The sequence below is a fragment of the Cheilinus undulatus genome, linkage group 4 (genome assembly GCF_018320785.1).
Source record: "Cheilinus undulatus linkage group 4, ASM1832078v1, whole genome shotgun sequence".
Lineage (NCBI taxonomy): Eukaryota > Metazoa > Chordata > Actinopteri > Labriformes > Labridae > Cheilinus > Cheilinus undulatus.
The window spans coordinates 7,598,132-7,610,658 of NC_054868.1; the positions used below are offsets into that span (position 1 = coordinate 7,598,132).

A 12,527-nucleotide genomic window follows, 5' to 3' on the forward strand; every position below is an offset into this window, starting at 1 on the left:
CATTAAATGGTAAAAATTTCTCAGTTTCAACATGTGATATGTTGTTTATGTTCTATTGTGAATAAAATATGAGTTTATGAGATTTGAAAACCATTGCTTTCTTTTTTTCAATACATTTTACACAGTGCCCCAGCTTTTTGGGAATTTGGGTTGTGGATATACAGTCATATATTCAACACATAGCTGCCATGAGTGGAGCGACAGAAATAGAGTGCAGTGGCAGGCAGAGAGTAAGTAATGACGAAGTGATGATAAGTAAATGCAATTTTCTGATTGTCTATAAGGAAAATAGTCACGCCAACACCTCTGCAAAAGCATGCAGGAAGGTCACTAATTCTGTTTGAAGAAAGCCTCCTTTTTGCTCACTGCATCTCTGCTCCATTTGTTGTTAAAGATGGTAACCCGTTGTGTATTTTGTTTTATTTTCACTAGTTGGTAAATATTTTTTTACCGCCTCTGCATCACCTTATGAATCACCTAATGTTAATTTCTGTCGAAGACAGACAGAGAGCAGGCAGGGGTAAGAATAAATAGCATCACCTGGTCCTCAAAGGTTTCTCTTTATGTCCCCCAGCATAAAAACAGACACATTCGAAATGTCCAAACCAAAAAAAAAAGAACTAAAAAAGAGCATGTTTCAAACATTTCCAACTTGAAGCTTTGCAAGGTGGATCCTCCTGATGGAATCTGGCCAATCCATCAGCTTTTCAAGGTTCCCATCAAGCAATGTAGTTTTTGAAAATGTGCAAAAATGCTGCCAACCCTAAAAAAACTGTCAGTCAACAATTACTTGTGAATTTATACAACTGCAGTGTACTGCATACCAATAAAAGGATAACCATCCCTGCAGCTTTATTAACATGCATGCTTATCTTGGCTCTTATTAATATCTCTGCCTGCATGGCCGTGAAATACATTGGAATGACTGTTTGCATTTTCCAACCCAGTGCATTTCTCCTTCAAGGACTCTGTTTTAGCTGCGACCTGTTAGGCAATCCCACTTTAGTGCCTTTGACCAGCTCTGTGGAGTTGGCTATCCATTTTCCCAAATGGCACCCATTGCTGTGCTCTTAATCAACGACCCCCAGCAACGACATACATTTGAAATGAAAAGTCCCCCACATGTGAGTAGAACTAGGGGGCATGCAGTGAAAGAATATAGACCAGAAGTTAAAAGGTTGCACTTTTGCCTGATATAGCTCTCTATTGATTGGTTTGTCTGATTCATTTCTACCACAGACTGAAATGCCGCTCAGTTCAGACCTTATGATATTGTATGTTTGTGTTATTAATTAAACATTTTATCATGAAGGTTTTAGGATTCATGTTAACTAACCTGGTAAATCTTGCCTTGACCTTTCAGCTGATCACTTTATGTCACCTCCTTCTCAAAAAGTCTAAAGCAGAAGAACTAGAGAGGTTTTTGAAGGCTTCCATTATTCATGTGTCTGACATGCCTGATCTTAGCCTGTGGCACCGAGTTGCATTATGTAACCCACAGAGTTCAGCTGTGAAGAGAGCCTTTCAAACACTTTCTGGGTGAATGTGAGTACTGCAGTGACCCAAACAACTGATGTATGATGATTGGAATAATCAAATAGTTCCCCGTAGTGAAGCCTTTAAAGCTAAATGTGAAATTACATGTCCATCTGGGGCTGTTGCACAGCAGTTTCAATTCTTTCAAATGAAGATTCCCTAAACCTTTAACTGTGAAATGTGTCTGTATTTTTCCCTGTCCTCCCATTTTTCTTGTCCACATGGACTCACAGCTATCACAAAAAGTGCAATCAGTGGTATCCAGCATGTCTGGCCTCAATAAGTAACTAACATTTAACAAAAAGCCCCCCCTCCTCCCCCTAACAAACTGCAGCAGAACTGTCAGGGTAGTAACAAGCGGGGCAGCCAGGAGTGAAGGGAGCCTGGAGGGCTGATGCTGCAGAAGCTGTCAGAGTTCTATTTTTGGGACGCACGCTGTGTGGTAGGTGTGGTGCAAGTCCTGGTAATGAGGCTGCACAGGGAGCTTATGTCTGCTGTGCATGTGTCCGCCAAACATGTGAAGATGAAGATTTGTAAGCCCATTTGGTCAGCCTGAACGGTGCTTGCTTATACAGCATAGGTCCGTGTAAAAGGCACAAAATCCTACAAAGGGAACATTTAATTCCCCTGCATACAATTGTAATCAGCTAGGGAGCTTAATCAGGGAGCAGGCATGAAAGGGTTTGCATATGACATTACAAGTCTTGACAAAAACATCTGGAGCGTGCTGTGTGCCATATTTTTGAAGCATCATCTCTTCAGTTGTGACTTAACCTTCCGACAACTTTTTTTCGATGAAAACCTTGATGTAATAAGTGAAGGTCAAAATCTTGTTAGAATAAAATTTCTGCTGACTTATGTGGTGCTATCTATCATCACCACAGAGCTCAATAGGTACCGCCCACTTTTCTGTTATCTTCACTAGTGGCAACTGACAGCCAAAATTAACGGGTTAAGCCTTATAATGTCAGAATGTTGCAGAAATCAGTATCATTTGTTATAATCGTACTAGCACACCAACGCCATAACTTTCGTCCATCATTGCTTTTTTGGAACAGGTTTGATTCCAGCAAATTTTTAACCTTGCAAAACAGATTGATACACTCGTTTCCATGTTTCCCACTGGCAAATCCATCTTGCAAAGCTCCCATCTGAGCCGTTTGGACCTGGTTAGAAAGTGACAGGACCAATCAGTGATGAGGGGCAGAACTTTCGGGCACGGCAGAGTCGCGACTTAAACAAGCAGCAACAACAGGCCGGTGCTATTAGGACAAGATTAGCGTGGATGCTGCTAAAGCGCTAGTTTTATCAGTACTTGACGACATTTCTTTGTTAAAGTAAGAACAAAGAACAGCAGTGAGTTGTTTTCTTTTCAAAAATGACAAAAGTCGTGTACTGACATGTCTAAAGTCGCCATGGTTTGTGTTATTGCAGTTCTCTATGGAGTTTACTCCTCCGCAGGCGCGCAGCTCGGCAATGGCTATGTCACATGTTTTGTTGCTCTGATGGGCTCATAAAGATGTTACAGACAGAATGTTCATTCTGTCTCTGCCCTTTCCCAAACGCTGTCTGTGGAAGGTTTGCCAGATGAATGTGTGAAACAAATCCATCTGGCGTGCCAGGTCAGCAAATTTTCACAACAGTCCCTAACCCTGTAAAACTGGCGTTATCTCATACCAAAACATGAGATATGTGTTATTCAAAGTTAATGGCTTTTGAAGCATAAAAAGTTTTTTGTCTTTTCATCTGAAAGCCCTTCATTATACCATTTTAATTGTGCTATCCACCCCTTTGTAGCTCTTAGAGAACATTTTCTAGCCAACCTGGAACTTGGCTAAGTTCCCAGGGTCTTTGAAGATTAAATCCCCACCAGTAACTCCGATATTGGATGTCTTTTTATCTATTTATAATCCATTTTACGATCTTTCCTGCAGCTAGTGGGTTAGCCTGCTGCCATATTGTCTTTTTATAGTCCAGAGTGCATTGTGACTAAGCAGTCAACCAATGGCAGGCCGTTCTGTCCCCACATTATGCATGTGCACAGACTTATAAACTGAATAAGTGAGCCTGAATGACTCATAATAGGGAGGAAGAGACACAGAGAGGTTGTGGTGTGTCCATCATCTTTAAATAATGACTCAAATTCCAAAAAGCAGGACTTTTTGTAAAAATGTGAATATTTTGAGGACTTTTTGTCACAAAATAATTATTTTGAATTATATGGTCCCAGAAGCATGCTCAACAGGTGTCGACGCATGTTTCACTCCGTAGCTGAGGTTAAGCTTGACAGCATCTCTTTTCTTCCAGCGTTTTCACCCCTGGTAATAGAAGTTTTTCGACTCTTGGGACATCTACAACTTGACCAGGGGCTCGTTGCAACCGTACTACCTGCCCGGATGGTACCCTATGCCATGCTTACTCGCCACATCCACCTCTAACTGTGCCCTGAAGATGTGGACTTAGTTATATTTTCAACAGATCATTTTCCCATGCCCCTGGTAAAATGCAAGGACACCCAAAGCACTAACAGGGTTGTATTAATACTCTGTCCCACCCAATGGTGCCATCAGATAGCTTACTCAGAACATCTACGCCTTACTTTGGCCTACATTTTTAGCCCAAACATGCCTAGCACGGTACTGTTAGACCACTGTGGCTGAGGTCTGCTTCGTACCATTAATGCTAACATCATGTTGTAGATATAATAAATCCGCCTCATTTCTGGCAATAAGAGAAAAGAGCAAATATTAAACCTGTCGTCACTTAGGGTTGTTCAAACCAACCAGCTGGGAGTTAAGGTGTTTTCTTCCTACTAAATTGACTTCTTTCATTGCCAAAAGACTAATCAAAGTTTTTTTTTTCCTTTATTGATTCAAGAGTAAGACACTTTAATTTGATTTTCTAATACCTCACTTGACTGAGGCTACTCCTAGGTAGTCAACCGCTCTGAGAGTCAGACTTGGAACCATGCAAAATAACTTTCAGAATTTGCAAAAATCTGCCTCTCAAGGCATTACAACAGCAGTTTAAAAAGGGCATGAAGACTGAGTCTTTGAAAACAAAACAAAAAAAGAGTGATCTGCTTAGCTAACTTCAGCAAAATGCCGGGAAAAATTGAGAGATTTTTAGAGAGAGGAGACAGATTTTGGAACAAGCAGAAAAATGTGCTGAAAGGTGCTATCCAATGACAGCATGAGACTTTGTTAAGTTCAGCTTCACATTGAGACAAAGCACCAAAGTTTGGCGACCGAGCTACAGGAGCTTTTTTGATAGAGAGCAAAAGGAATTGTAGTCACAGAAAAAAGCAACTGAGGAATTTTACACAGTAAATACCAAGGCAGGCTGTCTGAGAGCAAGTTTCTGACATGATCAGTGATTACAAGTAAGTCCTTATGGCTGTGCAACCTTTCAATTCACCACTTAGGTGAATTGAAAGGTTGCACTGCTTAGGTGAATTTAAAGAGGCACACTAATTGTTTGATTTAATTATTGCTGGAAAAAGGTAAAATGACTATAAGTTGGCCATTTTTGTTTTGTTTTGAATCTTGAAAAAACATTGAAAACACAAGTCAGATGTTTAAAAAGAAGATGCATGCAAACATTTCAATTCCCATCAGAATTGTGGGCGGTATACAATACTGTAAAAGTATCTGCACCCATCCTGATTTCTTAGGTTTTGCATATTTGTCACACATTTCAGATCATCAAATGATATTTTATGATAACACAACACAATCCAAAATGCAGTTTTTAAATGATGACTTCATTTTTGGGGGAAAAAGCCATTCAAACCTACCTGGTCCTATGTAAAAAAGGCATTGCTACCCATGCTAAATCATGAATTAACTGTGATTAACCATGTTTTCTGGAAAGCTGAGTTCAGTTTTTCTAGCCACATCCAGGCCAGATTACTGTCAGACCTGTTGAATCAAGAAATCTCTTAAATCTTAAATAGAACCTGCCTGACAAAGGGAAGTAGGCTAAGGCCCCGCCCACACGGAGACGAATTCAGAAGTATACGCAAAAGTTTTTGTCATATCGAAGTTTCATCCACACGGAAATGGTGTTTTGGGAAGCCGTAAACACTACTTTTTGAAACCGGGTCCCAGAGTGAACAAATCTGTAAAGGCTTGCAGTTTTGTCTCCATGTGGACAGCCAATCCCATCGTTCTTATAATGAATATATTGCATAGTCCACCTATGCCACATGCGCATGTCGAACCAAAATAACCATGGCTGATTACAGGGTTGTGTTTGTGCTGCAGAAGTTCTTTTACCACCCCAGCAAACAGCATACATCATATGTTCTTAAATTCAACGCGGAGAACAACCAGAAGGGTAACTAGAAGAAAGTTTGTGTCAGTTTTCTGTGATCTTCTTCTCTCTTGGTGCATTTCCGTGGCAGCGTTACAGTGCCACGTACAGGCTTGGCATATATAATACAGAGTTTTCAGTCATTTTCAGTGGTTCCCTGCTAACGCGGACATTTCCTAAAACCATCCTGATTTTACGGAAAACTTTTTCAAAATGAAATGGAAGTATAACGTTTTCATCTCCGACGGAAGCCTGAAAGTTCTCAAAAAGCAACACATCATGGGGCCATCTAAAGAGGTTAAAGAACAGATAAGAAACAAATTCACTGACATCTATCAGCCTGAAAAGGGTAACAGAACCTATCTAAGGCTTTTGGACTGCAGTTAACCACAGTGAGAGCCATTATCCACAAATGGAGAAAATTTGTAACAGTGGTGAACCTTCCCAGGACTGGCCTGCCTACCAAAATTACTCCAAGAGTGCATTAGTGACTCATCCAGGAGGTCATGGAAGAATCTAGAACAACATCTGCAGGCCTGAAGGCGCACTCGCTGGCATGTTTTGCTTTGTTTTCATCAATATCATTGTTACACTTGCCATCTAACTGGATTCACAGCCAGGCTTACAGGGCCAATAAGAGAGCAATGTGCAAGTCGTTGACTCTCACTGTGCATCATTGGTTGAATCCTTTGTCCTTCAATTTTTGCCATCCAAATGACACCCTGAAATCCCTAAGGCCCTCCCTATCACAGTTTTTGCAGTAGAGGTGAGACAATTAGACCTGTTGATCTCCACTGATCGCAAAACATTGGAACAAGTACTGAGCATTGATGAAGATGACACAGTTTCATTTTGATGGTAATAGAATGACAGACATTTATACTAAAAACAAAACAGATAGTAGGTTTAGGGGGCAATGACTTTTTCAAATAGGGCCGGGCAGGTTTGAATGGCTTCCCTTAGTAAATGAAGTCATCACTGAAAAACTCAATTTTTAATTTATTCAGGTTATCTTTGTTATGATTATCACTACCTCATTATTGATAGAAATAATCAAAATTTGCCCTCATTAAGCAGCTCTAGAGTGAACATGTCACACTGTCCTGTTTTTTTTTCAGAGCTCTCAGGTTTCACAAAACAAGATGCTTAAACTCTAGTTATCATGTCCATGTGAAGACAATGATCAGGTCTATTCAGAGACCACGCTGCTGTTCAAACCAGTATGATCCAGACACAAAGACACGACTGAGACACAGAGTTTTGCCTCCCATCACTGAGCGGTGAAAAGTTTAAACAAACCGTAAAGCTTCTCTAACTCAAAGACTTATTCTTTGCCTGTCTCACACTGTTCTCGGGTACCTGAATGGATTATTCAGAGGAAATGGAAATGTGGTGCAGATTAAGTAGGCCATCCTATTCACAGCTGCGTTTCATCTGGGAAATCACCAATACTACCAATACGTATAATGATGAGGAGCTTTGGTGGTCTCTGACTGTCTCCCTCCGTCTGCTTCTCATTTCCCTTACACAGACCCTCTTTCTTTCTTTCTCCATTCGTGTGCGCTACCTGTCGACACATCCTCCCTTTCTCTTTCTCTCCCTCATGTCTCTCCACCTCCCTGTTCTCTCCAACTCGATGTGTGCGCCGTCTTTGCCTCTCCTCTGATCCCCCAGTCTTTTTAATACATATTTAATGCCATAATGATTATATGCTATTCCATCTGTGGACATCCCTACTGTAGCGAGAAAAATCAATGGCTTTTCCTCTGCTAATGATGTCGGGAAACATCTTCCTCCATCCGTCTGGGGGAGAAAAAGGACCTTCCAGGGGCTCTAAACATTTAGATCGTGCAGTAAACCTTAGGTCCTCTTTCAAATGCCTTCAACAATGGACAAAAGACACAGTGATTCCTGCAGCCATGGCCTGCTGATATTTGCCACAGCTGTCATAGCACTTTAGTTGACTTTTCTGTTGTTATAAATGTGTCTGACTTTGCAGGGTACATCTTTCAGGTCGGTCATTAGCCAGGCTGGTAGGTAGCATCTGCCCGAAGGTAAAAGACCATGGTGATGTTCCTGAAACACATTTGTCTGCCTTTCAGGTCCAAAATGGGTTTGGACAAAGAGCCCGGCCTAATCCACCTGGAAACCAGCATCTCTGAAGGACGTGAGTAATTGAATTCCAAGTTCAGCTCTCCATTTTCTCCTGTCTTTGTACTGTATTGTGGGCATTGTGTTAAAGCAGAGAGGATTTGGGAGTTGTGTGGACAATTCCAATAGGGGTAATGCAAAGGGACAGCAGGAATGGCCCAGTCTGGGGACGCACAATGACAATGGAGAGAAAAGTAATGCATATATTATAATGCTTTTAAAAGCAAGTGATTTAGCTCAGTGGCACTGTCGAAGGTACACAAAGATATGACTTATCCTCCTGAATGACAAAAAGCACCAGGAGATTGTGGGACGATCGATTGTATTTGACTAAATTTGCTTCTTGAGTCTGATCCTTATTTTCTTTTCCTTCCCTATTTTATCTCAGTTATTCTATCACCTCTGGTAAAATCCATTCTTCAGCTGTCAAGAATGTGTCTTTGTACTTTTTTAATGAATGTCACCTAGCACTTGATGCTTTCACCTTGTTCCTGATTCCTTGAAAGAAATCTTTATTTTCATTTTTGTGGGTTTTTTTGGGGGGGATTGCAAATTTTCTCTCCAAATACTCAGTGTCTTTTCTGGGTTATTCCAGCTCCATGTCACCACTTAACCTCACTTCAGATGTGTAGAAACCCATCATTAGATGGCTTCAGTCCCTCAGGAGGGTAAAAGCCTTGTTGTTATGGGCTTGCCAAAGAGTAGTCTTTTGAAAAAGATGCCATCAATGCAGATATCCCTAGCCTTGGCTTTAAAACCAACCTTTATCCTGCCAGTACAGGTAGATTAACTGTTTAGTATCTTTCTGACACTGCATAGAGTTGTGTTTTGTTTTATCCAGTGCATTAATATCAGCCTATCAAACCCTGTCAGTTTATTTATTCTCTCTCGGTTGAGCCACCTACATTTTTGCAATATTGTTTCTTGCTCTATTTAAGAACCTCAAGTCCAAAAAAAAAATGGGACACTAAATGCAATGATTTGCAAATCTCATAAATCCATATTTCTTTTATTTTTTTTTTAATTCTTTATTTTTCAGTTCTGTAAGGCAGACATCAAGAAACATCATATACATGAAAAGTAACCCAGTTTCTTCTGCAATTCAGTTTTTTCTTTTTCTTTTTTAAGTATAAGGAACAAATTGCAACATGTGAGAGGTAAAGTGTGCACACAAGATCAATTAAGTGGCAAACTGTAGCGATATGTCATGTTCAATAATGGATTTAAATGCTTTATGAAACTCTAACCAAAATGGTTTTATCCTTGGGCTTTCTCTGAAAATGTGCCAGTGGTTGGCCTCCTGAGGCCCACACTGCCTCAAACATTTGGTGTCTCGTCCTGCAAAATGTGCTTCCTGCTTTGGAGTCAAAAAAAAAAAAAAAAAAAAAAAAAAACGAATACAGCATTTCCAACCAAAGTCCCGCCACACATCAGAATTTGTAAATTTCCATACAAAATTCCACATATTTGACCAGCTTTCATCTTTTATTTAGAGATTAACTTCCCTCTCCCATTTCTGTTTGATATATTCTGTTGTGTGAAAATCCATATTTTCAATCAGTCAATCAATCAATCAATCAATAAATCAGTTATTTTTTTGTTTATAGAGCGCTAACTTATAACCAAAGTAATCTCAAGACACTTTACAAAAAGGCAGGTCTAGACGGTACTCTCTGCTGTACTCAAGCATTCTTATTGTAATAAAGACTGTACCCTATCACAATAAGGACCAGCATTAACCACCATGAGCCCTACACCAGGAGTGTTAAGCTGCATTACAGTGCTGACAAAAACCTTCCCTAACTATAGGGCAGGGCTGTCGAGCAGTCCAGACTCATTTTGACAGCCCTCTTCAGAAGCTGTGCTGGGGTTGGTGAGGGCTTCAAGGAGGGGTAAGGGTTGAGAAAAGCTGAAATAGGAGAGGGACAAGAGAAACAACAAAACACCAAATCAAAGACACTTTTATGGCAGCTGTGAACATAAACGTAGCTCCCATTTTGAAGGAAATCATTTTAACTCTCCTGATGAAGATAAAGATAAGTGAAAGATTAGGAGTAGCAGTTTTGATTGATAGAAAACAGAACAATGTAGTATTGGCATTAGCAGTTAGGATGGTAATAGAATAGAGAGAACTCTCATTAATAAATAAAGCAGTGAAGTAGAGTAGGTCTCAGATTCAATTTAACTCTTCTAGTAATGATTATAAAAGTAAGGATTATGTTAATAGGTGAAGCAGTGATCACTGTAATACTAACATGAGCAAAAATGATGCCAGTGGAGAGAATTTATAAATTATATAAAGGCTTTATTTAAAATAGAACAGGAACAACATATCAGATGATAGAGCTAAGAAATTGGATCATTTAATGAAAAAATATTAGCTCATTTTGAATATGATGGCTGCAATACATCTCAAAAAAGTAGGAACAGGGCAAGAAAAGGCTGGAAAAGTAAATGGTAGAGAAGCATTTTGCGGCATAAGGTTAACTGACAACAAACCAGTAACATGAGTGGGTATAAAAGAAGCATTTTAGAGAGGCAGAGTCTCTCAAAACTAAAGAAGGGCAATGGTTCAGTAATTTGTGTCTAAAATACTGTATGTGGATTTTACACTGTAAAAAAAGTGAATGAACTCAACTACTTTAGGTGAGCCAGCTGAAATAATATATTTCTATTAGAGAAAAAAATCTGCCAACTTGAGATTTTTAGCTATGAGCATGTTATGTCAACTAAATGGCAACATGAAGTATGAAGTTTGACCCCTTAACTCAAAATCCTATCCACTATCCCCCGCTCAGAATAAAGGCCACTTCCACAAATAATTTTCTACCAACACAGTTCCACATGCCATCCACAAATACAAGTCAAGGCTGGGTTATGCAAAACAGCAGCCATATGGAAACATGATCCAGAAATGCCAGCATCTTCTCGAGGCCAAAGCTCATTTAAAATCGACTGAGGAAAACTGGAAAACTGTTCTGTGGTCACATTTTTTGCAAACCACAGATGCTGTTGAGGAGAGGATAGAGACAATCCAGCTAGTTATCAGTGCGCAATTCAAAAGCCTGTATCTCTGATGGTATGGGGTTGCATTAGTGAATCGACACTGAAAGTATTCAGAGGTTTAAGAGCAACATGTGCTCCCATCCAGAAAAAGTCTGCTTTAGCAAGACAATGCTAAACCACATATAGCATCCATCACAGCACCATGGCTTCACAATAGAGGAGCCTGGGTGCTGAACTGGCCTGCCAGCAGCCCAGACCTTGCAGCAATAGGAAAATCTGGCAAAGAGACCCAGGACTGTGGAGCAGCTAGAATCCTACATCAGACAAGAATGTAACAACATTCCTCTCCCAAAACGCCATCAACTGGTCTCCTCACTTACCAGACCATTAATTAGACTGTTATTTAAAGAACAGTGGATGCTACACAATGGTAAACATGGCCCTGTCCCAACTTTTTTGAGATATTTTGCTGCCATCAAATTAAAAATAAGCTAATATTTTTCGTAAAATGGTAAAATGTCTCAGTTTCAACATCTGATGTGTTGTTTATGTTCTATTGTGAATTAAACATGTTAATGAGTTCAGAAAATTATTGCATTCTGACATTTTCCTTTTCCACAGCACCCCAACTTTTTTGGAATTCATGTTGAATCCTTGAGTGTATCAGTGCTACCACTGTCTGTGTCCAACACAAGAGAGAAAGCCAATAATACAAACACACATAGCAGACATCAGTAGTGTCAGATGTTACGGTCACACAGCCAGAGACTATCACTATTGATCATGTGTACGTGGAGTAAGCCGACACATATTTGGCAGGAGCTAACATGTGGAGACAGGCTCCCTCCCGGCGCTGCGATTGAAGGCAAAGAAAGCAATTGGCCTTTCTGGTCATCTGTCTTCCCCTCCGTCCGGCTCCTCCCTTCCGCGCTCTGCTTTATTGACACGAGTAATGTAGGAAGCCAAAAGAGGCCGCTTGGCTCGGGGTGAAGGCTGCCTTTCTTCATTGGCTAATACTATTGCTGATGCTGTTGCTTGACATGTGTGTATCTGTGTCTGTGTTTGTGTGTATGTGGGAGCAGAGGCGCTCTACGTCACCTGCAAGCTGCAGAACTGCACTGATGCCAACAAGGGCAAACCATTCCCTGGCTACATTGACCCCAATTCTCTTGTGGTGCAAGATGAGTATGTGTTTGTCCAGGTAGGTAATTGTCCAGTTTGCTCAGTGAAAAGCATTAGAGTGGTGTATGAGGCAGAAAGTCTGAGGATTTTATAGGACATTTTTCAAGGTCATTCTCCGAGAGGAGCTATTAGTGCAGCTTTCAGGGCCTCTGTGCCGATGAAAAATGTTTTATCTGTTTTTTTATGTTTCCAAAATGTGTTTCACTCAACGGTATCATGACCTTTAGGTGTCAACGGCGGGGCGGCCAATCTACTACGTGTCTGCAAAAAGAGATGTCTTCACACCGATGAAGCTGCCCAAGTACACTCTGCCCAAGGTAACAAGAAAAAGCCTGATT

General features: G+C 40.4%; 1 protein-coding gene across 1 annotated transcript in view; it reads left to right on the forward strand.

Moving 5' to 3' along the window:
- The window catches only part of LOC121508774 (VPS10 domain-containing receptor SorCS1), a 330,036-nt gene that overhangs the window by 241,628 nt on the left and 75,881 nt on the right, over positions 1-12,527 (forward strand). The window contains exons 6-8 of the mRNA XM_041785854.1: positions 7,953-8,017; positions 12,090-12,208; positions 12,417-12,506. Coding sequence (XP_041641788.1) covers positions 7,953-8,017; positions 12,090-12,208; positions 12,417-12,506 — 274 coding nt within the window. The remainder of the gene's footprint in view (positions 1-7,952; positions 8,018-12,089; positions 12,209-12,416; positions 12,507-12,527) is intronic.